Source organism: Neodiprion lecontei, chromosome 3 (genome assembly GCF_021901455.1).
Source record: "Neodiprion lecontei isolate iyNeoLeco1 chromosome 3, iyNeoLeco1.1, whole genome shotgun sequence".
NCBI lineage: Eukaryota > Metazoa > Arthropoda > Insecta > Hymenoptera > Diprionidae > Neodiprion > Neodiprion lecontei.
In genome coordinates this window covers 33,499,954-33,527,764 of record NC_060262.1, presented here as the reverse complement: position 1 = coordinate 33,527,764, position 27,811 = coordinate 33,499,954, and the positions used below count along the sequence as shown (strand labels likewise).

The 27,811-nt window shown below is 41.2% G+C and overlaps 1 protein-coding gene and 2 long non-coding RNA genes across 8 annotated transcripts; 1 reads left to right on the top strand and 2 right to left on the bottom strand.

The window, feature by feature from the left end:
- Positions 1-1,441: 1,441 nt before the first annotated feature.
- On the top strand, positions 1,442-26,158 carry LOC107221081 (UNC93-like protein). Of its 6 annotated transcripts, none has more exons than XM_046735184.1 (8): positions 1,442-1,674; positions 1,775-2,334; positions 17,726-18,040; positions 18,726-19,359; positions 19,451-19,845; positions 20,014-20,146; positions 21,300-21,437; positions 21,839-26,158. In XM_046735184.1, the coding sequence occupies exons 3-8, from the start codon at positions 17,846-17,848 to the stop codon at positions 22,057-22,059; spliced, it is 1,716 nt and encodes a 571-aa protein (XP_046591140.1). In that variant the 5' UTR covers positions 1,442-1,674; positions 1,775-2,334; positions 17,726-17,845; the 3' UTR covers positions 22,060-26,158. The 6 variants fall into 6 exon arrangements, with proteins under 6 accessions (XP_046591140.1, XP_046591143.1, XP_015515442.2 ...); XM_046735187.1 differs by having other exon boundaries at positions 1,442-2,334; positions 21,839-22,090; positions 22,688-26,158; XM_046735185.1 differs by lacking the exons at positions 1,442-1,674; positions 1,775-2,334 and adding exons at positions 16,481-17,048; positions 17,138-17,307.
- On the bottom strand, positions 19,821-20,696 carry LOC124293637. The gene is made up of 4 exons (XR_006903508.1): positions 20,540-20,696; positions 20,281-20,467; positions 19,982-20,190; positions 19,821-19,910 (listed from the first exon to the last, which is right to left on the bottom strand). It is a non-coding gene; the product is annotated as an uncharacterized LOC124293637 (long non-coding RNA).
- On the bottom strand, positions 20,788-21,901 carry LOC124293638. Its single transcript, XR_006903509.1, has 3 exons — positions 21,818-21,901; positions 21,282-21,405; positions 20,788-21,016 (listed from the first exon to the last, which is right to left on the bottom strand). It is a non-coding gene; the product is annotated as an uncharacterized LOC124293638 (long non-coding RNA).
- Positions 26,159-27,811: the final 1,653 nt, after the last annotated feature.

Genomic DNA, 27,811 nt, shown 5'->3' with positions numbered 1-27,811 from the left:
GTCCCACCAACGTTTACGGTCTATACTATTATGATATCGGTCTAGATTAAGGAGCTTAAGAAGTTCGCGCGACGGAAAATGTAGCTTGCACGGATCATAATTCACACCATTGACGAATAATCTTGCGGGGCATGTTTCTGCGGTGTTTCCTCGGTGATTGATTATCAACGATGTTTGTACACACTACAGTTGCTACGATCTTCGATTTTTATACATGTTCAAATCCATGACGCGACCCACAATTAATATCGTCCAATTAATCGTACGACCACATAGTCGCTGTAAAGGACACCGCAGAATACTTATGGAAATTTGCTCCCCGTTAAATTAGCTGCATTTTCAGTATGTTATAGTCCATATCCTTCCGATCAAAAGTTTTCACTAACATAAGTCCCAAAAATCAGTAGTTTCCGAGATATTGGCTTCGGATGGGGGGGTGTATGGATTTTATAATATCTATGGATTGTGCGATTTTTGTAAATTACAAAGCTTCAAAGGGGACTCGAAGTCCAATATATTACTCAAAAACTGGACAGCTGGTTCACAGAGATTCGGCACACGCGTAAAAAACAGGACAAGTCGAACATTCGTTTGAAATCCGAGGGTCTCGTTCTTCACGCGAAATTTGACGTTGCACTTCCTTCTGATAAACCAGCGAGATCATGGATGGAATAAATGCATCGATGGAATCAATCAGAGCTTCCTGCCCATCTTCGAGAATCAGCCGTGCAGTTTTTCGAGTGACTAGTTTGATTTCAAGTCCCCTTAGAGTTTTATAATCTATGAGAATCACGAAATCCATCGATATCAAAAAATCTGGACTCCTTTCTTTCAAAGCCCGTACCTCGGAAACTACTGATTTTACTGACTACTTTTCTCCATGAGAACTTTCGATCGGAATGTACTATAACATACTGAAAATTCAGCCAATTCGACAGGGAGCCAATTTCCATAAGGATTCTGCGGGGTCGTTTCTTTAAAAAGTTCGGCTTACCCTGTCGTCCTTTGCTAATTTTCCGCACGCACGTTACAAAGCCGACAGGCTTTGCACGCGCGAATATCGGGGCGAAAATATCAAAATGTCGGATTAGCCGCAGCATAGGCGCATCGCAATTCATTGGATCTCACCGTTTCTGGGAAACAGAATATGCTCCTATGTACCCGGACGGCTCGATTTCATTGAGCGCGACAGAGCCTTAAGGATCGGGACGGGAGTACGCACTCTCGTCGATATCGACCCGGGGGAGGGATGCTGGGGGTGGGGGTTGCGGAGGTGGAGGGGGAGGAAGGCAGGCACAGTAGGAGAAGCCGGGAGGCGGCAAAGAGGGGAGGTCGGGGGATGCCGAACGAACCCAACAACCACCCGCAGCCTCCCTTACCCGCCCCCGGGCCAGCTGGCCTTCAGCCCTCTCTTCCTCTTCTGTTTGGAAACTACCCTCACCCGGTTAACACGCGGATTCTCGGTCTGCACTCCGGGCTGTTCGCTCTCGTCGCGGTCGCGGGCAAACTGGTCTTGTTTCGGCACCGCGAGTGCTGGTGAGACCTCCGTTATACGCGGGTAATTCCGAGCACGTCGTCGGTGCGTTGAGATTAATCTCTATCAGAGTCCCAACTTTATTTTATTCGAGTCCGCGGGGGCTCGATGTTTTGGTCCTTACTCTTCGGCGTGCCGAGGTGAAGATTTCGAAATTCGAATACCTTCTTGCGTGACAGGTATTTTTTTTTTTTTTAATTATTTTTTAATCTTTCCGTTTTTCTCGACATAAATTTGCAGAGTTCGAAACATCGACGGTGAACGTGAAACTGTACTGATTTACCTTGAGGCGAACAACAGACTTACGTAAAGCAAGTATTTCCGCAAAAATTGTTCAGAAGAAATTCAGCCTTGTGCCTCGTTGTGATATTTTTCCTACAAACTTTGAACCACCTGCTAAGTCATGTGTCGAATCAATTATTTTATCGTTTCTCTTCAGGATAACCGAAGTTTCTTATAAAACGGTAGCTCGCTTTTCGTAATAATCAAAACGGATATACGCGGGGGGGCCACTTTTTCATCCTCGAAACACGCACTCGAACTGATCGAAACGGATAACGTTTAGTGGACATTTATCGCGGACCGGAAAAAGTTGCAAAAATTTACCTACGTCGAGTTAACGCCACTCTAATCGAGCGTAAATCTGATCGCCGAGGTGTCGAAGAAGGGTTAAAAGACAGCGCCGAGCGGTTTCTGCGATGAAATGTTCATCCCAGTTTTATAACCATAAATCTCGCAACTCTTCCGAAGTTTGACAGAAGCCGAGTGGTTTGAAAGTTTGAAGACAGCGTAGGATCAGAGTGAGTTATAAAAGGCAGCATTATTACACCATGTAAAATTTTCTTTTCACCGTTCCAGCATGCAATTCCATGGCTTTTAACCCGCTTGATTGCACGGCTGCAATTCTATTGCAATTAATATCCTACCGAACATCTACCACAGCATGGTTCGTTCGTTAGTTAATTTTTCCTCCACCTTTTTCCTCTATCAATGTCCGATCTACCTTCAATGGATTTGCATAAGTCAACATGCTTGTTCGCCGAAAAGCCGTATCGATAATGTCTGCAGTTAATTAGGTAATTGGGTTGCCCCGCGTCAGTTGCGTCATCGAACGAACGGACGTTTATGCAGTATTATGCATCCTCTGTCGAATACTCACACCACGTGACTAGTTGTACGTCAGAGACAGTTTTGCATGCAGTTGATTTAAATCGATCCCACCAGTGAAGGATAGTCGGTAAATTGTCTTTAAATTTCTACAACATTGCAGGTAACAACTGCGACAAGAAATTAGCGACATGGTGTATTTGTGATATTATTATAACAAATAATGAAAATAAATACCGCGGCAAAAACGATATCTGAAATATTTCTGGAATAACAAAAGGAACAACAGTCAACTTGAGGCATTTCGTACCGATGAAAAAAATAAAATAAAAACAAAAAGGACACATCGAATCTTTTCGAGAAGCGAAATAGTAAATCATGGAAAATTTGTAGCGCACGTTCGGCACGACGATGATATTTAATCATTCACTTTCAGGGCGTAATCATTAACTACACTCGGAGTCGCCTGGACCACGATAGTCCGTATTTACAAGGACGAGCAAGGAGCAGGACACACCTGTAGACGCAATCGATAGGCAAACCTCGCTTCGATGTACCGTCTATATTTCACCTTTGCTTCTACAGCAGTTGTGTATTGGCGCCAGGACCTTTTTACCGCGTAGTATTGGTGCGACGGTGAGATTGGATTAACGAAATTGCTCGTGAAAATCCTTGACCCAGCCTCTACGAAAGCAGGCGATCCTTCAACTCAGAAACAGATTATTTACAATTACTAGGCTGGACGGAACGAGGCTCGTTGGTAAAATCGACCCATTTCGGTGATCCGATGTTTCTCATTCCTAAAACCTGATCGTTCCATTTCCGGGCTTCGTGAAATTTTACATACTCGTGAATCGCCAAACGACACATCCTGAAGTTCAGCTTTTAAACCGAATCCCAATTAGTGATTCCGCGTGCTGGAATTAGGTATGATCCTAATTGCGCGAAGAGTCCTTCGAAGGTAACCAAATTTCTTTCTTTCTTGAGAATTCAACAGGTCCTTGAGATACTTTCCAATTATAAAGAGATTAACGAGGTTGACAGAAGTCGAGTATGCACTCACTCGAAGTATGCAATGCAAATGCGTGTTCGCTCCATCGGTAACTAGTGTCGTATAGATACGCAAAATTTAATTGGCTTAATTGGCCGAAGTCGCGTAACCTGCAGTGATTGCAGTTGATTCGAAGAATACTTGACGCGCAAAGTGGATCGGTTCGATTCAAATTTCGGGCAAACCGGCTTCGGATTCCAATTAAATGTGGATTTTATAGTCGCGATGTTATACGTGGGCAATAGATTTTTCTTTCATACTCGCTGCTGAGCTTCAGCTGCACGATTTACCCATGCATGGTTTTTTTTTGCACTATAGAGCGAATATAGGATAGTGCTGGCTAATGGAGCGTTCAGCGGACGAACGACGGAGCTTGAATTACGACAATATCTTTACCCCGCATTTATCGTTGTTGACGATCAACAGTTTCGTATTTCGATCCCATGAAGGTTTAAATCAAAATGAAAGCAATCGCATGCCATTAAATATTCTGCCATTCCTCCGGAGTTCGTATCAAAATTCTCAAAAGATTCGGAAATCTAGTTTTATTCGACTTTAAGAATGGTGGGTATAAAAAAATCGATCTTCGACGAAATGCGGAAAGCTCAGAATTCGTTTGAAAATTTATAAATATTCAAATCACAGTATTTCTGACGAAGTGAATCGCCCTCGCGGGTTGAGTTAATTCCAGAACAACAATCCTCGAGGGTTTTTTCTCTGAATTATTTGGCATATTATTATTACAGCTGAATAGAAATTATTATACAGGCTTTAAGATAAAATTCATCCTGAAATACGTTCACTCGATCGTTCAAGTAGCGGCAGGACCAAGGCGAAATATATCCAGCTTTCATTTTAGTTCCCTTTTTCGAGTGAACAATTTCCGGTATCATATTCGCGGCCTCGTCCGCTTCGCCCTCCAGGCAACTACGGACAGCTTTTTAATAAAGAATTGTCATCGTACAACGCGGGCTTACGTTAAGCTGCGCCTCGTCTTCCAGGAATTCATACAACGGAGTGAAAATTTATATAATACCCATCACAACTCGCCTTGCGTATAATGGAAAATAATCTGGGTGTGACAACCGCGGATGTGCGTTTGACGAGGAATTATTATTGTCCTTGCACGCTGCCGGCGATCAATTCGAAATTACTTTTACTCAACAAAGTCGATGAAATCTCAAACGCAGAAACGGTCCATTAATACATCGACGCTTCACACAATTAATCAACATCCTCAAACTGAGATAAATTATGTTTAAGGATTACAAAGACTCTGCCATTTTCTGCACATTCATTACGATTAACAATACTCAATTCTGTTCTTCCTCTTTGAGATTCTCTTTTTTTTTCTTCTACAAGACAGAATTTACAAGAGAAAATATTAAAACTATACGTAGAAGTGCGGTAAACAAAAAATCCCGTTGGGCGGAATTGTATTTTCGTTGGCCTTATTTTCACAAAAAGTTTATTTTATCAAATAAAAAAACGCTGATAAACGAACGATTGAAAATGATTAGTTTGCAAATTCTGCAGAAGTATCGAGAATCGCGAATTGACAAGATTAATTATAACGGAGTCAAACAAATTTCCGTGTTCTAAACTCGACAGTCAAATTTTCCGCCACAATTCACCAGTCAATGTTCAATAATTAACTCTAGCAGCCATTGATCGCCTGAACATTTTTATCACGTATAACTGGGAGAGGTTGAACATTCAAAAAGTTCTATGATCAAATAATCGTACTCCCTACAATGCTTTGATGTACAAACATTTCCTCGTGGTTTTACAGTAGCGCTCTGTAGACTAACAAAACGGTTTTTGGTGTACCTACCACAGTAATTTTTTTTTTTTTTTTGGATTTCATTTTATGTTTCCATAAAAAAGTTTGCAAAGCAGAACGATCATTGGGTGGGAAAGGTGTTTAGTTTAAGGCTGGCAGAACATAACGAGAACATAAGCAGCTAATCCAGTTAAGCCGACAAACTTTGACGCTCCGCACAACAAAGTTTCATCTAAAAAGTTATTAATTAGTTTTGTTTTTTCTCTTAGTTTCGTATAAAAAGCTGCGGATATTAAGGAAGTCCATCATGCGGCACAGAATCCGCGTTATCTCTGGCATTAATTTACCGGTTCTCAATTTTGCTGATTCACTATCGAACTAATATGAAATTTACTTCCTCCCCTTAACTATAGTTATATTACACGCGGAAGGAAATCATTCAACAGTCCAGTTCACGAGCGAGAGACAATGAGCGAAGGTTCGTCGCCTGAATCTACGTTATAATCACTCGTGATTGATCCGTTCGATCGTCGTTTTCCCTTTCCGCAAAACGTCCTATCCGGGATCCCGTCGCGGTGGCTGAACGCAAATATCGCACCTGTAATGCGCGGAAACGGTCACGGACTCTGCTCATTTCTTTCACTATTATGTTATTCCAAGATAGGATTTTTTCCCCCTGACTTGCATTGTTGATGTTTACACGAAAACGGTCAGAAGATTAGGTACAGGTACAGGTATAGTTGTGCATGATAATTAAAAAAAAAAAAAAATCGGAAACTGGTAAACGACGCGACTCGAATTGTCACGTGGTCGCCGGTCCGAGGCCGCGGCTTCGTGACCTTGTTAACCATAAATTAAATCATCCGTGATGTAAGTAATTTTTACTACATATTTCCAGACAGTAGCGATTGGTTACATCGACGCGAAGCACGCGGTGTTGAAAGTTGAGCAATTCGTAGCGAGCCTCGTGAAATCACCGCATTATTTAAATATCAAGGCAGATCCCATCTCAGGTCTTATTTGCATATATCGATGCATCGTGTATAATATGAACCGCGAATTAGGTATGCGATTAACGTCGCTTGTAATTATCCGATTAGAAATGTCTGTAGGCGAGATTTTAATACAGATATTTAGGCTTTCAAGGGTGCGGATGAATTTTTAGAACTGAATTAATAGAATCAGTTTTTTTTTTAAAGGCGTAATAATGCCGCGGTGGAGAGCACACTGTTTCAATTATCACATCGCTTTAAGGTAAAAAAAATTTGGCAACAAGATTAAAAACCAAATGAGGCTCAGTCCATTAATTATGGACTCTGGATATGATGAATTATTACACGCAGCGTGGTTAAAACCGCCAACAAACAAGTAACACCGAATGAAAATATTCGGTGTTTGTGTTTAAGGTCTCTCGTGAAAAGAATCATTAGCATAGATCGACTGATTTGCAAATGTAATATTGCCCACTTGATGAGAGAAAATATTCATTGAAATGGACAGCGATTTTATACGTATAAAATAAGGTGCAGGGATTATTGTCGTAAGATACCGTGAAAATTTTAAGGCCTAATGTATATTATACATATAGCCACTGATCCCGCAGAGGTGCGCGAAAACACGTTTTGGACGAAATTTGTTCCATGTAATTCGAGGAGATTATACCTAATCTTGATGCGTCGAGTGAGCTTATATTGAAGTATAAAAATGTAACCTGAATCTCTGTCAATTTTTACAACGCGAGGACTTAATTTTTAGCCCACGCTTAGAGGGTAGAAAAGTGATATTGTTATTACATTAATTATACTTTTTAGCCGACCCTAGATACATTTAATCTTTATACTATTCGATCCACTGCGTAAGGATAAGAATTTAATGATTGCATGTAGTTGGAAATATTCGGTGATCAACCAATGTTGGCACCGACTTTGTTTGCAATCGTCGTTTTTTTTAAAAATTTTAGCTACCTCTGCCGGTAACTTCAGTTTTTTAAAAATAACGAAATGCTTCTACGATTGCTTGTTATTTTTGTTTCTACCGAAAGTTCACTTCAGAATTGCGGATCTTAATCGAACCGTTTATCTCGAGGAGAATCGTCGCTGGCATTGGAAATAGAATGAAATTGCGATGGCTAGAATCTCGTGAAATATTGAGTATTGGTATTGAAAAAAATTGTTCGTCCTGAATCAAGATCAAGCATGTTGAACGCAGCGTTCAGTTCTGTTTATTCCGAGTGAAGAAATACGGATTGATAAGGATGGGATTCGCCGAAACGTTTGATTAACGCAGAGGTAAATGGATGCGTTTTCATGTCGAATTAAAATTCCGCTCGCGATTGCCGGATGCCGATGCATCTAACAAATACGAAGTTAAACGTATTTCTCACCGGGATAAAAAAAAAACAACCGCTCCGGAATGAATGACTTTTTCAACAAAGTTATTGACCGCGTCACAGCCGACGCAACTTTCGGCTTGTCCTAATAAAATACGCGATCTTGCAGACATCACTCGAGTGTTACGAATACTTGAAACGACAGAACGAGTAAAAGGCGTTGGGTATCCGGTCTGATCGAACCTTCGAGGATATTGAATAATTTCCGATTGGAAGAACAAATTTCCCCTTCAACGCGCGAGGGCTAAAAAAATTTATAAGTATTAATTATTCCTGACGTTGCAATCACAACTGCTTGTACATTGCGAACAAGATATTAAATTCCCTAATGAACTGCAAATAATCTGTCAAATTTGCGAAAGTTGTAATTGCTTTGTTATTGCGCGTGGAAAAATTGGTAAATATTTTACACATTCTCACCCTGTATCCGCAGACTCTTCAATTTTTATTGGATATAACGGTCCTGTTTGTCTTCTGCATACTTCGGCTGACACTGAGCTGCCTGACTCATTCGTAAACTAGCTTTTCGTTAATGGCGAACATCGACGATCTTAGCGATGAGGATTGAGTGGTCAATATAAGGGTAGAAATAAGACTGGGAGAAATGCATTAGCCCAACCACCTCCACCAGTCTCGGCATAATGGCTCCATTGCGGGGCGTGGATATTCAAGTCAGTGCTTAATGACATTGTTTCTTCTCGATCGTTCGCACTTGATGCAAACAAACATTTTCTATCTAATCCTAGACGTTGCTCATCGACGGATAGCCTTCGCCAACACGTATCTGTTGGTACAGTAAACTATACGATTGTCTGATCATGCATGACAATGATTTTACGGCCGCTACGCGATCGTCCAACTCATGAATCAATCAAGATTTACGCACGTTAACACCGCAGCTTTATGATCGTAAACTACTTATACATCGCACGTTACGACGAGGGAGTAAAACGATTAGTCCTTACATATTTATTTTAGTTTTCACGCAACGATCATTACTCACACGACCTCTCGTCGATTACAGAGACGGTGAAATAATCGCGATATTGCGCTACTGGAAATATTGAGATACAAACGGTTTGTAATCACGTTCGTTAATTAATTCGTTGTTTCTTCACATTAGCTTGATTATACAGCAACGGTGAATGTATGTATAATTAATAAGGCGGTACAGCAGGTCTTTCTGCTCGTTACTGAAACTGAAAGCTTCTGTTGGTATTCAGTTTTATCCGTCGGCTGGGAGTTGGGTAAGATGCGGGTAGTCGGAGATAAAATGTGATTCTGTAAAAGCAGGGGAAGTCCTATATCACGGGGTCATCGCGTGTCTTGAATCGTCAGTGAAACATTGCTGTCGTAACAGCAGCTTCCTTTTTCATCTGTGCACCGTGACACCGGTCATCTGAAAGAAAAATTCCTGTAGGTCCGTTAAATTATGATGCTAGACAAAGAAGAATTTTCCAACAGAAATTACACCCAGTAAACCAGGCTCCTCTTGGTCCGTTCAAGTTTCGCCATCTCCAGAAAACTTAGCGACGACTCGACCACCCGACTTCCAGAGCAAAGCTTGGTAAATAATTTTACGCTGTTTCTAGACTCACTTGTAGTTTCTGGAAATTCTACAGACCATGGCGGGTGGTTCCCAATAAATTCCAAGCAACAATTTGCGGAAGACATCTCCAGGATTTAGTGCACCGTCCGCACCTTAAGTGGGCAAATTGAGAACTGACCAGGATTCGTACCAGAGCAACGGCACCTCCTTTATCTCGATATAAAGCTGGGACCCATGGACGAATCGTGCGCAGTATTGTTTAATAGCCCGAGGCTATTCCGGCGGTGGGTTGTTAGCACTTCCGTTACTGCTACGCGTACTACAATCAATGTCCGCCACATTCCATCACGGATAAACCCGTGGTCCACTCAATGTCTCCTTCTGAAAATGAAAACTGGTCCACCTTGGATCCGCTGCACCCACAACAGCGGAGTCCTATCAGTGGGTCGCTGTTTCATTCTCTGTAAATACACCAGCCTCGAATTTCCGGACGTAATATCGGAGGTTTACTACCTGATTAATTGGGATTAGTTTTGTTCTTTTCTCTTGACATTTGAAGCCCGGAACAGCGGTGCAGGCAATCACGTCATTAGCTGGCCCTCCGAAGTTGACGATAAGTCTGCTATTTATTGATTAGCACTCTCAGGATAGCGGCTCGTGATTTGTAAACAAAATTTGAACATTATTACGTCAAATTACTCTATTACATTTTATCGAATGAATTTTTACCTGGGATATGTATTTTATTCGCTTCGCATTGTCACTAAGTCCTCGACAATTACAAGCAGTTGGTACTTTTGCTTATGAAGTAGCGGCTTTATCCTGAGCAAGAAAGAGGGGAAAAATTTATGAAAATGAACAAAATTTGCGCACGAAATTAACGCGTCGTACTTAGAGGCATAGCACAATTTGTATACCACCCACAGCTCGCTCGCTCTGAACCACATTCATTGCGCGAACAACCTCGCAGCCTCCTTTACGAGTAAAATCTCATGGCTGGGTGAGCCTCTCGTTATCACAAGATACCGCTGAGGTGCTTCGCGTAGATATACGAGCGAAGTAACCAGCTGTGAGCCAGAATGTAATAGGGTTACATTGCCTTAGTCTGAGAAGAGAAAAAAAGTGTTACTCTTAATGAACATTTCGACTCTCTGCAAAACAACAGCGTTATAATAAGAGAGAGCATTGTTCGGTCAATAAGCGTATGATAAGAGACGAAGTCATACAGTTAATACGAGACACACTGAGTATCGTGTACTTTCTCTAGACGGGCGAAAAGATGATATCAAAAATTGAATCTTTCCAGAAAAGACGAAGAAAAATCGACTCGGACTGTTTCGTTAGATTTAGTCAGTATTTAAACGGAGTTTTGGGCAAGACTTGGGCGTTGCCGAATCACCTACAATTTATCACGCAATTCACAATGAGATGGCGGAGCTCCAGTCACATGAGAATTGCACGCGAGAAATACCGAGGCGGCCATGAACTGTTGAATTGTGAGATAAAAATGAAATTACAGAGAATGAAAATGGAGCGAGTGAAATTGTCGTGCGACTTCAAAGAGGCTTTGCGACAGGAATGTGAGCTCTTTTCCATCAGTTCGTACATGCAATAAACCTTGAATGTCGTTCAATTTCAGACGGATGCGAGTCACGAAGATATACCTAAAAACGGCCGATGAAAGAAATTGAAGTAAATTGCAGTAAATTGAGACGGGTAACTTTGTTGACTCCTTGAATGAGGTGGCAAAATTGAGTTTAGCATGCTTTGAAAATAGGGCAACCTCAGGGATCATTCAATGATGCATTGTCTTATTTCCTGCGTTTCTTTGCGTTCCACTTTCAAAGTTTGTCGACATATTACGACTGGCACTTATTCTCTTTCGATCTACAGTGACAAAATTTTACGAACTTATCTCTTACAGCCATGGTCATTCTAAGTTATCGTAACAATACATCGACCGGACGATGGCTGCTCAAGGTGTACTTTTCGAAAGCAAGTGATTATAATTAGAATTTAAAATACAGCCGAAGCTCGAACAAACAAGGTTTGATACTTCCCTTGTAAACCGACAAAGTAAATTTTCTCTAGCCGCACGCGAATTTCACGCTTCATTATACTGAGAATTAATTATACAGAGTTCCGTTGCCGCCTTGTTGCGCTATGCGGAAAGATCAAGATTTCTCGAGCAAAAGTATTACGCGGTACATTTATTATATTATGTACTATTGCGGCGACTGTTATACTCAGGCATTGCTCGTTCATATTTCAGCTGTGCGTTAACAGTACGTGGAACAATAGCGGTGTGTACCTGAGGCGAAATGTCAAGCCAGCGTCGATGCTAATCAAAAAGAAAAATCCGTTCGAGGTTGTATCAAATTGTCTGAGACGTCAACACAAGTGAGAACTGCCAATTTGCTCGTGTGACTTTGTCAGCAATCGATTTGCACTTGATTCTTGTTTCTGTCTCGTCGGTAAAATGACGAATAAAAATTCTCGTGCAGATATTTCCTCAGTTATAATGAATCAAGCAGCTACACGAGAGCTTTGCACCATTAATTGTATCGAAGAAGATGTCGCTTCGGTAATCGGATTAAAGTCTGCAAAATAGACGTCGTGTAGTCTACGCGATCACCTAAAAAGTTCCAAGGCAATTATCAAGACGCCGTTTGTCAAACTGTCTACACGGTTCTTGCACCGAGGAATAAAACACGCCTAAAGAATTTTTTTTCAAACCTTACGGTACGTCATACTCTTCATCGTATAGTTTAAAATAAAATTGACAGTGTACCTACGTCTATAATCGTGATTTTTAATGAGCTTATTCTACTCCGAAAAGGGGCGATAAATCCCGCGTCTAAATTCGCATCGTTAGTTTGTTTAAAAGAAATGATATATGAAGTATGTCTGACGTTTCGCGCCAAACCGATCTCAACAAACAATTTTACTGTGGAAGAAAAATCTGGTCATTACCCTGTACAAAAATATATCGTGAAATTCAATAATTTACAATTCAACAGAAAATTGCCCCACGCGTGATGCAATACCATGCGATAATTGTTGCCGATCGAATACTCGTCAATAAATTCGACCCTATCGCATTATCCTACGCAACAGGCAGTATGTTACTAGATTACGTTGTAAAATATCGACAAAGGGGATATCAAGGCAAATTACCACCTTGGTGCGTGTCAGAAAAGATGCTCTACGCTTTCATGAGAGCAAACCGTTTGATTATAGGGAGACGCGTCTGCCCACGCCCTCTTTAAATATTCCGGAGTCACCCTCTCTTATATCTGCTAAGTATAAAGAAAAAGCTAGGCTGATGGCAAAAGTACTTGTATTAGGTTTCCTTTGCCCCCGCGATGAGCGAGGGTAGAACGAAGAACAAATTACCTACCTAGAAACTTGACGCTCGTTTCACCCCCTAATCGATATACATATACCTCGAAGGTCCTCGAAGATTCAGAGGTCTTCGAAACGCTCCCTAAGGGGATGAATCGAGCCCGCCATCCACCTCGAAGTGTATTAAATTGCTCGGGAATCCCGAGAATCTTTACGACGTGCAGGTCATGATTTTCACAGAGGGTGTACAACGACTGGTGGTGGATTCCGTGGCGATATTAATACCGACTTTACGGAATAAGACCAATTACGAATTGCTCGCTCCGCTGCGTAAGTCGCTCGTATCGACTGTTACGTCGATGATGAGAGCGGAACAAAAACGTCGAAAAGGTGTTACGGATTTATAATTATCCCGTATAACACAACGCCGTGTTGTTTCAAGCTACACGTTGTACCGCTTCAATTATCGCGATAACCGGAGTTCACCTTTTGTTTATATTAATTATCGGATGACAATGCAATACTTTTTTTTTTCTAATTACGACCTTGGTATTTGCAGCTACTACGGTCGCTGGATTGAAATAACACAGCGGCTATCGAGCCTCGAACGACGGATCGAACCGTCGCTCCAGTTCGGGATGTGCTTTGTTTGAAAACAACGCAAATTTGATTAATCAACAAGGATTATAACGAACGTCACGGTAGATTCCCACAACCGGTGGCACGATGACGACAAAAGGCTGACTCTCAGGTCCCAAAAGCTGGCCTGGTGATAGTGCGATGAATTGGTTATATCAATTCAGCTGCCGCAGCGGTTCGTAAAGAAACGCCAATCAGCCGGAATTTTTATTGAAAGTTCTGAAAAGCGTCGAACCTATCGCTCTCGGAAGAGCGGCTTCAGACCCTCGGTCGAACGAAACTACAGGCACTCTCGGCCTTCGAACATCCTCGAAAACTGCCGGATCGCTTGATGAGCCGGAAAGGGCGAATAAAGCGCTTCGCCATTCTCATTCACCTAATAAGAGCACTTCAATGAACTCGATTCAAATCGGGGGATCCTGATTGGCCGGGAGCCGAAGCAAAATCCCGAACACGAGGTGTTGCGCAACCACGGCGACGATCAGCTCCAGCTCCTGCACGTGCCTTTGCTCCAAGTCGACGGCGGCTTCGGGCCTTTTATTTCACGCCTGTCACCCGGTAGTCCACGTTCAAGGTCGCTCGATCCGAGTCGTGTTCGTCGTTAGGAGATACGTGTAACAGCCGGAGGCAAGAAACTCATTCGGAACCGGAATCGGCGGAGCAATTTTTAATTGGGAACAAACCGTTTTGCTCTTCATCCGAAAGATCCTACGAGTCGCAAAATACGTGTTTAAATTACGCGGTTCGTTACTCCCTTAATTGGAAGAGGGCTCTATCTTATGAGGGCAGTCCGTCATTCTCGTCTGGCAATGACATCCTTGATCTTTCGTTGGGTATTATGCCTCGCATTGCGCCAATGTGTATAAAAAATTCCAAGTTGATATAGCTTCCGCCAGTTACGCATAAGAGAGTGAAACTCACCCTTACGGAATACACCAGTTTCCTTTTGTGAAGCATATCTTCAAACACTGTCAAAATTGTTCAAGGTTCACTTTTGATCACGATGGGATAATCTTTCGTTAAAGTGATCCGAACACTTGTCACGTACACGGAAAGTGACATTGAAAGGCAATTACACCTGCGAATCGAAATCTTACTGTCAGTCGATCACGAGCTTTTGACAGATATTTTGAAAAAGCTTCTACCTCTGTCCATGGTCCATATTTTTTAGAGGTTCAATCGCAACCTGGAAGCATCACGTACGTCCGTGAGAGGTGAAAAACGAGACAAAAGGAAGCCGACAAGTTTCCTCGCACGCGGATAGCGCTGTACCCGCAGGTCCCTTTAGAGGGTGCTTTTCAAGCGGGACGTGAGGGTGATATTTTCACAGTAAAGGACGTTGCGTGGGCCCTGCGTAATGTTTGCTCGGTTCTAAATCAGAATCAATGTGGGTGCGGCTTGTTCCCGGGAATCGGTCGTACCACGAACAGAGGTACCCGGGAGTTTTCTGTGAAACTCACGGCTCAGCGCCAGCAGACGGACAACCAAAGTTACGTGTCACGTCTGCACTGTACTGCCACTTTCGAAAAGATATTCTCATATTTGACCAACGTGTATATCTTTGTACAACAAGAATCAACATTCAGCTCTATTGCCTTACCGATCCTGGTAGGCAGTGGCTCAAGTAACGTACGTAATAAGTCCAGGGGTAGGGAATTAATATCGAGCTTAAATTTTCCCCGGGCAACGTTGCGTGACTAAAGCGTGGATTGGCACGTTCCCGTGACCAGCTCGGTTGCGAGTCAAGGTCGCGTTGTCACGAGGTGGGATATCGATTGGTGATTTACTGCGGTTATTTTTCGCCAAGGTGTAATCGTTCCTTTTGCACCGCCGTGTATTTTGCGCTCGCATCACCGATGATTTATAATACAAACATGTAATTAACGATCTCGCGATGATCTTTACTGGCGCACGCAGTCACGGAAATTAGTCAATCGAAACTTCGGTAGTCGAACCTATTTTTTATTCACATACTCATGTATTACGAATCAATTTATGAAAAGGTTATAACATTCTCGCCAAACTAATTTCATTGCTGAATATTATTCATCGCGAAATATGGTCCGTTTCGAACAAACAAATGTTTCTTTCCTATCGCATAATATTTGTAAGTTGATCGGACAGTATTTAATGAGATCATAACGTGTCGTCCAGCTGTAACAGATCAGTTATGCATCCTGTTCCTGGCTCAGTGATAGGGTGTACAAGTTTTTGAGGCAAGGCGTTGAAACCATTTCACTTGTCCTCGACGATACGATTTTGATGAGAGATGAGAAATATGACAGACAAGTGGGGGTGTAATATAATGCTTCGCATTGAATGTCATGGTTGTTCTTCGCTCAATTTTGCTTTACCGTAACGAAAGGCTCGAGAAGATATTTTAATATCGCTGTTTTATAACTCCTGTTCACCGGTATTTCAAAATTTAATCAGGATTGGAAGTACGTCGCGGCTCGTACGGATTGAATAAAACCGAGCACAGAGATAGGAATCTGATTTTATTCCGTAGAGAAGAAATGAAAGTCTGTATTGAAATATGTAGGGTGGTTACCGGCATATGTTCTGGATAATAAAGCTTCGCAAATCACTTTCGTCAAAGTGAGTTCAAAAAACGCTGGTATACTATTAATTCTGGCATACATGTACAGCTCTCAATTTGATAACCGAACTTCCATTGTTCGAACAAGACTACAGCATGCCAAATAAAAGCGAATTGCAGATGAAGAAACCCTTTCAAACTCACCGGTCGCTCAAAAACGCCCCTGAATATGGTTGGAATAATAATTAATTAATACATCAAGTTGAAAAAATGTCAGTCTACACGGTAGCTACCTTAACCGGTGCGCGCCCCGAGTTATAAATTTTGCATACCTCACCGCAGTCTGGCTTCAGGCAAAGCAATCGCCTATGAAATTGTTTGATGCTGTCAGCCAGTAGCTCTCCTCATTTCCCACGCGTCCGTATGGTCTGCTAGATGCTTTTTATACCGGCTTACTGTACGCAAAAACTTTTGAAAACGTGCTCGTTGTTCTCTGGTTTGCGTTGTTCTCTGGTTTGCGTTGTTCTGGTCAACAGCCTGTAACAGGTATCAATAATTTGTTGAATCCGACTAATGCGCGTAAGCTGGTTCAGAGAATGGTGAAAAAGGTGAGGCCTGTGCGTCTTTTAATTTTCATTTGCTTTCAATTGTGCGGTGCTATCGTTACCTCGTCACAGACAAGTCGTGCGACTGACCATTTTTATCCCACACCTCGTGAAATCTCGAGAATCGATACATGGGATGTGAAGTTGAATGCGGTTTGATCGCTCCAATCCCTGCGACGATGTACCACCCCTAACGGCCTGGGGATTACGTTTCGTATTAATCGTTGAACAGGCAATTCTTTTGCTACACACACTAAACCGCAATTTATACCGATTGCCGAGCATCGAAACTGTCAACTACCGCAGATTTATATCGCACAGTTGCAAATGATCGAGGCTAGTAGTGCTGCTAATGTTTAAAAGCAAGGCTATCCGCAGTTTTCCATTCGCTGTGAGATGTTTAACAGCTTCTGATAATTGCCCGACATTACGCCTGCAACGATCGGCCCAACAACAAGTTCTCTGTCAAGGTTCTCATCCGCGTGATCTGATTTATCGCTGTAGCAGGTATACTCCGTTGCATTTATTTATTGGGTTCGTGTATTTCCTGCACGTTACGTCGAGAAAACCCGATTCGAACATGTTATATTACGAAGGGTTTCCCGGAGAGTGGCAATTTTTAAGGCATGATGGCACCCACGTTTTAGACCAGAAGTCTGATTGATCAATATTGAATCAACCGTTTGCAGTATAAGGTATCCCGTTTTCTAAGAGCACCAGAACTGCATCGATTGCGTAAAAGGATTGGTGAACTGATAACCTTTGAGTGAGTTTTTATACGTTTTTTCTATCATACAAGAAAGACAAATTTGTGGGTTTTTGTTATGAAAAATATTTTTCTTTGTCTCTTGGGCCAATTAATTCCTCTTCAGCCCTGATTTTCATGTCGGCGTGAAACTGATTTGTATGCCGATCGAACGAGTATCCGCTCAACCACGTTCCACGCCCTTTTCATCAATATGACTGATTGAATTGCTGGAGTTCCCGTGACCCACGCTGGGCACATATATGTATACCTATACAGCGTTTGCTTTGTTACAGACACACATATTTTTCTCCTGCAATAATAAATGCATGACACTAAATTGGCCAGCTGGAATAACATCCGGCGCTTGGAATCGGGCCAATTTTTCGAATCACTCGAGTCAATCAAATACGTTTGTCCGTATTTCTGTACGTTTCAGGTCCGACAATGCCGAGCCGCGATGATGCTCGGATTGGTGAAACTACTTTCCTCGACGATCCAGTCTGATCGCGATGCTTCCGGGACCGTTAGGAAAATAACAATCTAATCGAATCGCGCCATGGGGTCACTGCCGAATCTTCACGAGCTGTCAAGGGAGAAGCTGGAGAGCCCCGTACATCGGCCAGCCCCCATCGGAGGCCTCGGCCCCATAAGGCTTCCCCCGCAACCGCCACCCTTAATGCATACCCACCGACGGGCGAGGAGCAGCGGTCATCATCACAACGCGTTGTGGGACAACGACGCGATGCTAGAGGTGCGATTCTCGCCGCAAGTAATTACAAGGGTTTCTCACCCGCTTTCATCGACCCATTCGCGTTTATTGTTGTATCGCCACGTGTTGTTGCGACAACGCCGAGTAACAAGCAACGTGAAACGAGGGTGTGTTTTTTTTTTTCTTCGTGTCTTTTGCCTCTTCGCGAAGAAATTTCCTTTGGTTTCTACTTAACGTATATTATAATTACCCACTTGGAAATAAATTACTTTCACAAGTATACCCAGAGGTTTTTTCGAAAGGAGATGCTCGACTTTGTGGTTAAAGTTGAATATGCGTGGCACAGAAATTGCTGAAAACCACATTCGTGATGAATGAGAGTTTCGAATAATCGGTTTTAAACGAAGCAAAGCCTTCGTCGTCGATTCGTCATTGGGTAAATATTTTGCCAGAACCCAGGTTAAGCTGCAACGCGTAAAGGGGTTAAATCCTGTACAGAAACAGAAGGTTTGTAATTTGTAGAGTAGAGGCGAGAATCGATTGTTCCCTGAGCTTCTTAGGACGAAAAAATCACGTTCCAGGGATGTTTTTTTTTGCCTGAACGGTGCGCTTCGGGGGCTGAAAGCCAACATTGTTAACGGTTAAAATTGCGTATCCGTTTCCCGAGTGACAAGCCGTGAGAACGTTACTACATCCGTAATCGTACGACGAACAAAATCCCTTTCAGCAGCACATGGCGACGTACTCACCGATCTCTTGCCGCTCGGCAAGGACTTCCGGCCTGGCTTGGCGTCGTCGAGAGTCGATGAGCTCTTCCGCCGGAGCGTCTTCGGTCCGGAGGCTGATAGCCGCTGTCCGCTCGGCCCCCGCTGGTCCACGACCCCCGAGGAAGGCGGTCCTCAGACACTGCGCCGCACTTCTCCTCGGTCACGCAGCCGCGTCAGCGGCGATGCTGCCGATGTTCCCCCTGCAGGCCGGCCTGGGAGCGTTCAACTCTCACCTTGGTCCGGTCCTGCTGGCGCTCCTCTTCGCGACGGCGACCTTGACGTCCTGTTTCGCCCCGATAATCGTCCAGCGAGTGAACACGAACCTGACGCTGTGCGTGGGGCACCTGGTGACGAGCATCTTCGTCGGGGTGCACCTCTACCCCGAGTGGTACCTCCTGGTACCGGGCTACGTGCTGCTCGGCGCCTGGGTGAGCCCCTGTTTCCTGGCGCGAACTTCTCAGGTGAACATATCAGCGGCGAGACTGAGTCTTGTCAGTTCGGACCCCGAGGACCCGGACGAGACGAGGCGCGAATGTCTTCTTCGACGGCTCAGCCGAAGCCTGAGACTTGCCGAGGACATGGGCCTCGCCGTAGGTCGGTGCAGGGGTTTCATCCCCTTCTGCGATCCAATTTCCGTTACGTTCTTTTTACCGCCTTGAACCATATCGTTACTGTTTTCCAACAGGCTGCCTGCTCGCTGCTGTCCTCGTAAAGATCACCGACCCAACGCCTCCCGCGGAGAGCGACGGCAAGATAGAAGACTTCTGCGGGGCGGAATACTGCCCCGAGGAGAATTACTTCTACAACGAGAGCCTGATGCTCGTTCCCACCGTGCCGCATGGCACTTCCACCATAATGCTTAGCGTCTGGCTTGGCCTCAGTGTACTCGCCTTGGCCATCTCTTGCGGGCTGTTAGACTCGCGGATGAAGGAACCACAGACCGTCAGCGAACGCTCGAGTACCGAACACTGGTTCCGGGCGATCAAATCCGCCTTCCAGGACCCCCGGCTCCAGTTGGCCACCCCTCTGGCGCTTTTTATCGGCCTGGAACAAGGCTTCATGTTCGCTGACTTTATGGAAGTGAGTATGCTTGTGTTCTTTATAACCCAGGACCTTGAGTACCACCGATGCTACCACAACTGGGACTGAAAGAAAAATACAGGCCAAATATCACAGGATAAAACGGCGAGAAAATACTTGAAGATTTTTTTTTTACATTCGTTAAATCCGTTTGTTTTTCACCAACAGGCGTACGTCGTTTGCGCCCTGGGAGGAGCTGGGACGGTCACTCTCAGTTTTTTGAGTCTCGCCCTGCTGCAGGCGATTGCTGGGGTCACACTCTCGATGCTGCTCAGACACATCAGAAGATACTTTGTCGTCGGTACGTACGGTGTGCCAATAAGTGTTCATCGCTTTGCTTGAAGTCTAATTGATAATTATGTGGTACGATAACAAAACATGTCTGGCTTATCGAGGATATAATTTACGCTTGTTATTAAACTGATTTTCACGCACCTTCTGAAGCTAGTCACGAATTTGAGTGCAATCGAACAATACGTTGCTCAGTTATTTTCTACCAGTGATATGTAATACTCCTGGTGAAATGGAGTTGCCTTGACCGATTCACAAGTTTCAACTGCAGATATAATATTTATTTCATGCATTTTGAAACAGACTCTTCCTTCGTGGCGGCGCCGAAGCTCTTGAACATTTTTTACAGAGTTAATTTCTGCAGAGCTTGTGGTGTATTGTGCGGAACAATTCAAATACTTACATCTAACAATGAGAGCGATGAAATATTCCGACCAAAAGACAATGACTTGGCGCTTTGTGACAAAATATCTGCGGCTTTCAAACCGTTGGTGTATTGTCTTGAAACTCCGGTATACTTTTAATTCCATCACTGAAAACGAGTTCTCCAGTAAGTAAAATTCGCTGAAATGTGAAAGCAATACGTTAATACCGTGTATTAATTTTTCGTTAAGAAACAAAAAGCTCTTCGGCCTTGTTACTAACCTGCCATCAACGTGAAACCCCTTTTCAATTCTTTCATTGCTTGCCTTTTTCTATTTTTATTTCTTTATATAAACTCAGGTATAATCCAGCCAGAAGATTCTTTCATTGACGTGAAACGCGTAAATCTTCGTTCTTGAAAGATCACTGGTAGGAAAAGTAACCGTGTCGATGATGGAAATATCCTCATTGATTGAATTTGTGAGGCTCCGTAACAGTATTAATTAATGATGTTGATCTGTGGATAATGATAAATCGTAATTATTTGCCATTCTTGCGGCAATTCCTGAAAAGTCTGAGGGATCCAAGAAAAATTAGATTCTGTAATCGTGGTACAAAATTCCCTTCAGGAAAGGTAATTTCCGTTTGGGAAAATGAGCGATTAATAGTATCAGGCTTCATTAAACGGGCTGGGTAAGATCCGGCACAAAAATTTCATCCGCGCAGGTAAATCGCGATAATCATCCTCCACTGATTTGCCTCCGGGTTCCCAGTTTACTTACTTCCATTTCCCATTACAGTGGTCGGATTAGCATTTCATGCTTGCCTGCTTCTCGTCCTCGTGGCTTGGAGACCTGCCGGTGACGATCCGGCTCTTTTTCACGTTATTTCCGCCGCCTGGGGCGTCTGCAATGCGATTTGGGAAACCTTGATTTACAGTAAGTGGCTACACATGCTATAAAGTGCAGCATAATAATCTACAGAGATCGTAAAATCGGGCCAAAATTTCTTCAAGTCGTGGTTACTTTACATTTCACAATTCTACGGGGTAGAAAATGAATATTAGGTTTGCAGCTGTAATGAGAAAATCAAAAAGTATGTGTCACTGACTAATCTTAACTTTTGGATCGTGGCCACTCGTACCACAATATTGTTATAATTTGAAGCTGGCGTTGATTCAACGATTCAGAGATTCAATGCTGTAATAAGCGGAAAATATGTCGCATTTTCGTGTAATTTCAGCAAAAAATTTCATCCGTTATCGCAACGACGTGAATTTTACTGAATTTTTATGATAACTATAAAAAATGAAATTTACCTCAACTTTTGTCGCTTTCAGCTCTACTGCAAGGACTTTATCCCAGCACGTGGCAAGCCCCTCTCTCGACTTCGCTGTTCTGGCGATGGCTGGGTTTGGCTCTGGCGCTTGGGTTGCACGGACTTGTCTGCACGCGGATCCGCATTCTCGGCTTAGCATCGATGCTGGTGTTATCGGTAACCCCGTATACTTGGTTGGAAATCCGACTAGCCAAGAGAGGCAAAAGCTTGGCACCATTGTGACCGCGCAGAATGGGATCCGAATTATTCAGGGGTAAGCATTCGCACAGTGGCTGAGACGGGCTCGGTTCATCCGGCTGTAGAGCGAGAAGACGTTTGACAAACATCAGAGACACGGCGAGAAACGTCAATAACATTTTCATCTGCCATACACGCTCACCTGAGAGTTCCATTCAGCATCCTGGAAATTCGGCAATTTCTCCCAATGCGTAACTCGAAGCTGCACTCCTGGAAATCCACTTCTTTCAGAAGCATCTGAAATCGGAAAGGCGATTACTTGTATCTGTATAGGTGTATGTGTGTGTATGGAGAAACTTGAAATGCCGGATGGACCGAGACCGAAGAAATTTGTATCGTGTAAAAAGTCTTTAGAAAATCGAAGTCACATAACCACCTACGTGAACCGTATAAAAAGTAATGATATTGATGAACTTCTTTCACGTAGAACTCATTTGTACGATTTTTGTAGTACATCACGCCATATATGTTACATGGTATTGCTAATCTTAAGTTCCAATCGTATTTGCATACGCAGTAAAGATGTATCTATAATGTTGTTAATGAGAACTCGGTTAATGGCTGAAAAATTGACATTCGATTCAACCAGCCTTGACTCTCTGTTTCTTTGCAGCCTTGCACAGTGGCTGAAAAGAGGAATTAATAAAAATGATGATAATTAATGTAAATTCGAATTGAGTACAGTTTGCAATTGTATCAAACTCTCTGATTAATTTTCCAAATTCTTGTTCAAATGGTTTATATTCACCCATGTAAGCAGATATATTTCTTGTAAGAAGAGTCGTCCAAAGACGCGAAGCATTTTCGAAGAATACATTTGCAAAGATATAATTCAGATGTACTTACACACAGAGCCGTTGTAGCCAAAGTAGCTACGCCCTCATGAATGTATACTTATTAGGTCGGTCGGTAAATTCCAACATATATTTCTCACCCCCGGAATCGATAGATAATGACAAGAAAACAGTTTGTGAATTATTTAAGTTTTTAGCTTGATTAGAAAGGGTGCCGAAATCGCTTTGAAAATGAAAAAAGTAATCATTATCCGAGTTTAAAAAAACGTGAGCTATTGTTCAATTCGTTTTATTTGATTAAAGATAACCGGAAAATATCGAGAATAACAAAGAAACGAAATAATTTGAGCAAAAACAGCTATTTCATGGTGTTCTTATCACATTACAAAGCTATACAGACTGTATTTGTTTCACATAAAATGCGCGTCTACGGTCTATAAGCGTTAAAATATATGCGTCATTGATACATTAAAAATAGTTGCGGCAAGAAAAAAAATAAAAATCCAGCATGGCGGGCTCTAAAACGCTTTTCACTTGTTAAATTGATTTCGACACACTTTCCAAGGGTGAGAAGTACATATATTGGAAATTAGGGATCACGCTAATACTTGTACACGATCGAAACTCTAGTCAATAAGGAGAAGATGGAATTGAATATAGTATTTTATTAACAGAACCGAACGTCACGAATTGTAAATCAAATATTTAATAGGTATACACATCATGTAATTATATGCTTCTTCTCAATAACGATGAAAGTTTACCGTAGCACGAAATCATGTGGAATAGACTTCGTATTAGAATAGACAAAATACGACAGTGCCTCAATGAAAGATAATTAAAAAAAAAGAGATCAACAATTATTTTTATCTTTTTTCCAATCTATAATATCATTCGAACATGGACTTGAGATGGCAGAGGAACTAATGCATCAATACAGCTGATCCATAAATTATATCCTGTAAATAACCGCTTTAGTTGTAGGATATTGGATGTATAAAGCTGAACCTTGGCGATTGGCAAAACCGCTGAAATATGGACACGTGATTACGTACAATGCATGGTCAAATATCCGTTTCCGTATTGCCCCTAATCCTTTTAATTCATACATCTTCAAGGCTTCGGAATATTTAAATACGTACTACATGTAAACGGTGTTTGGAATATTCAGAAGATTTAAGGTCAGAATGATTTATAATATTAACATTTTCGGATTTTATCTCATTTTTTATGTGTATCATCAACAATCTTACTCGTAATTTTCTTCGATAAATTCGTCCATTTCTCTGAAGTTTTCTGATAAAAAATCGAATTTAGGAACAGACTATTTTTAATTGACTCTTATTTTCTGCAGGTACATAGCAGAGTGTAAATAATCGCTAATTGAAAATGAGAAAATAAAGCACATAAAACTTCTTATAAAATTTAGCAGAGTGTCATTAAAACGTTCTTGAGCTCGGGTACTGCGGTGATTGTAGTTAAATCGTTATCGGATTATCCAGACGCTGTTTCGCTGCTATAATCGAAATACTAACAGAACTGTGATATTATTATTAAATCAAAAAGTCAAAACCCAAGATAAATAAAAAATGAAATCATCGCTTGATTTATAGACTCAGTAGCAATCGTTAACTCTTGAGAAGAGTATCGCTCGGTGTTAGAAAACATTTTGATATACATGACTCTATATTTAATCCGATCAATAATTCTAACGCCTTTATTTGCATTCTGTCATTTACCAATTTTCGGAACGCTGTGTTATTATAGCCTTCGATCTTTCTGCGACATTTCCCAGTAAACCAAAATGAAATGAGACGATTTAAAAATTCTAGATTCCAGGGAATCCCGTTCCTCTATTCGGATACGGGAATTACTACAGGAAGCCAGAGTTTAATAAAAATAAAAGTTAATCAATCATTATTCATAATAATTCCAATAATCCAGTATCCAAATTAGTCCAGTAAAATTTACCTGAACTTATCGTGAATGAAAAATGGCAAGTGTAACATTCGATAAACAATATCCATAGAATCGAAATAAAAAAAAAAAAGTGAGTAGAACTCAGTCATTCGTAGTTCGAGTATCCAGCAGAACGGGATCGGAATATTTCGTGATGAATCATTTTTAATTCGTTTTGGTTTACTGGTTTCACTTCCCCGTTTTCAATTAGTTTTGGTTTACTGGGTTCGCTTCCCCGTTTCCAATTCAATTACTTGCAATCCACGTCCACGATCAACATTACATAATAGAACCAAACAACTCTGACAAACCCTCAAACTAGTACATCGAATTGCTTGTTAGCGTATAAACAAAGAACGGAGAAAAATTTTTGGGACAATCTCTTAGATACGTATACACACATAATATATAATATAGACTGTAGTATACCTTATATATACATATGTACACCTACATTTCGCAAGTTGAAACAAGTTTATTACCAACACTTTAAATACCTTGTGTTTATGTAGCTCTAGAAATTATTACGTAATTATAATAACTAGTGCAAATCACAAACCGGTACCTCAGACATCTGTTGTCATTTGCGTGGGTACAAAGCCTTGGCATTGATGACTTTTTGCGCCGAACGTCATAGTCGCTCGCACATTCTGTTTCTCGGACTTTTTCAGATTGCGGATTGCAACATGATTGTAAAAAACATCATTAACATATATATATATATATATATGCATGTACCGGTAATTATTCTTGTATTAATTGAATGTTTCTGCGTATATATATTATTATACCAATGGACCGTAAATGTATGTGTAATAATTGTCGCTAACTTGTGTCGGATCGGAGAAATATTATACCAGGTATAAAATATTCGTGCAATGATTGTAGGCTGATCAAACGCCCAATACGTAAATTTTTTTTCGAGTTACTTGGTATGTACTTCGGAATACACAAGATGCGTGGAATAAAAATTGAAACTGATTGGATCCTGATCGAGAGAACGCGACGTGGAATATCTCTGTTAAATAACGTGTATAATAGAGGGCTTAGATATATCGAATATATTTTTTGCACGATAAAAAAAATTTTGATCCGTAATAATCGATACATCGGTAATTGTCAACCTGGCCTGCAATTAAAACTGCCATAGTTAAGATTACGATGAAAAATGAAATATCTTCAACAAGACGAAATAATATTTCCATATTATCACCGTGACTATACGTTATAAATCACATATCAGTGATATTGTTGTAAAATATGTATAATGTATCTAAGTGTACCATTGTATCAATAATCAGCGATAAATTGTATGATGTTGAAATTGATAATGGTTGTGTTGAATGAAACGTTATTACAAACAGCCCCAATCCCATATTTAAGAACCTAATCCTAGACCTTCGTCGCTGTTGCAAGGTGAACGTAAATGATTTTTCAGCCGCAGAACGTTAAAAGTTGAAATAACTTTTTTGAAACACCTGTTTCGTTTATTTCGAATTCAAATTCGTTATATCTAATCGAAACAAATAGCGTAATATGTCACAACGTAAATCACGCAGCAGAAATAATCGTATAATATATTTACCTTTCATGTCCGGATCTGCATATGAAAAGCCTCAATTGTATAACACTCATCGAATATTTATGCACTTGCAGCAATCGCGCACTAATGGAGGTGCCGCACACTTTGCTAAGAAATAAAATGTCAAGTTAATTAAATTCATTTTCAAACTCTACCAATTTCAAAGTGCTCAAATCTATTGTAAAATGTGTACTAACTAATAGATTATTTTTACCCAAAAGTGACTTTACTATTATCGATCTCACAACCGAGAAGATTCAACTTCACACTTTGCTCACTGTCATCTTTTTAACATTCATTCATGTTTTAGTATGTACAGTTATCACTTTAGATATGCGGATCTAGTTTAGCGCCAATTTTTCTGAATACTAGGAACCCGATTTCAAGGTAAAAAAATCCACGTCAATTTTCTTCTGATCATCGCAGGTTGATCAATGAAGTGGCGTTCTATTACGTCACAATTGTTCGGTTTTCTCAATCGAAAAGTTTGTGGCATAGAATGGCAACCCAAATCTGAAATAAAATCAGCAAAATAATTATGAACAATCGTAATTTTTTCTTTTCGTTGCGCCTGATTAATACTTCAGATAGAAATAATATGTTTGTGTTCGAGCGACAAGGTAAAGGGTTGTAAGATATCATTGGAAGAGCATATATATATTAACTATATTTTTCTAATAAATAATAACTTATTTTATATCTAAGGACCTTCAATTAGTCGACTTTCATTCGTTTCGTAACTTATATTTTTGTTTCTTTGTTTAATTTGTTAATATTAATTCTAATAGATTTTCTACCTAAACATCAATCCATAGTAAGAAGCATACAATTTTGACGAAGCAAGAAGACTAGAAAAAAAAGGAAATTTCTAAATATCTCGTTAACCTCGGTTTGAAAATCTTTTCAAAGATTTTGTGTGGTGCGTGCAAATAAAAACTGAGTGTACTAATTTTAAGCTCAAACAGCATCATAACTTCGTAAATTTCAAATGAGTATTGGAGATGAAAAATTTTCATACAACAGAATCGTTCAGCAAGAAGAAATGCAGGAGCAAATTGATACTACGCTGAGAACACAAATACAAAGTAAATAAAGTAAATCAAGTCATTGACAAATGATGAAAGATAGAAAAAATATCAGCCTTGAATCTGTGCAACATCGAAGGAAAATTTTAACGCAATCAATTCATCCAAATCTCTTGAAAGTACACGAAATTGATAAAATCATAGGGCGATATTTAATTTACAATGCATTCTTCAAATTCTCCATTTACGAAATATGTTTGCTTCTTTCTAGGTATTTCATTTTATTTTTACGATTTAATTCGGATGATATTACTAACCGCATATTCATCCGTTTATTTGATAATCTTACAACTTGTTGTTAAGGTAAGGATATGGCT

What these genes read in the sequence shown, in the direction of transcription:
- LOC107221081 (XM_046735184.1), top strand. Translation starts at nt 17,846, where the DNA reads ATGGGGTCACTGCCGAATCTTCACGAGCTGTCAAGGGAGAAGCTGGAG. An exon ending in ACAACGACGCGATGCTAGAG is followed by an intron (nt 18,041 to 18,725) that starts GTGCGATTCTCG and finishes AATCCCTTTCAG; the next exon opens with CAGCACATGGCGACGTACTC. An exon ending in CAGAAGATACTTTGTCGTCG is followed by an intron (nt 20,147 to 21,299) that starts GTACGTACGGTG and finishes TTCCCATTACAG; the next exon opens with TGGTCGGATTAGCATTTCAT.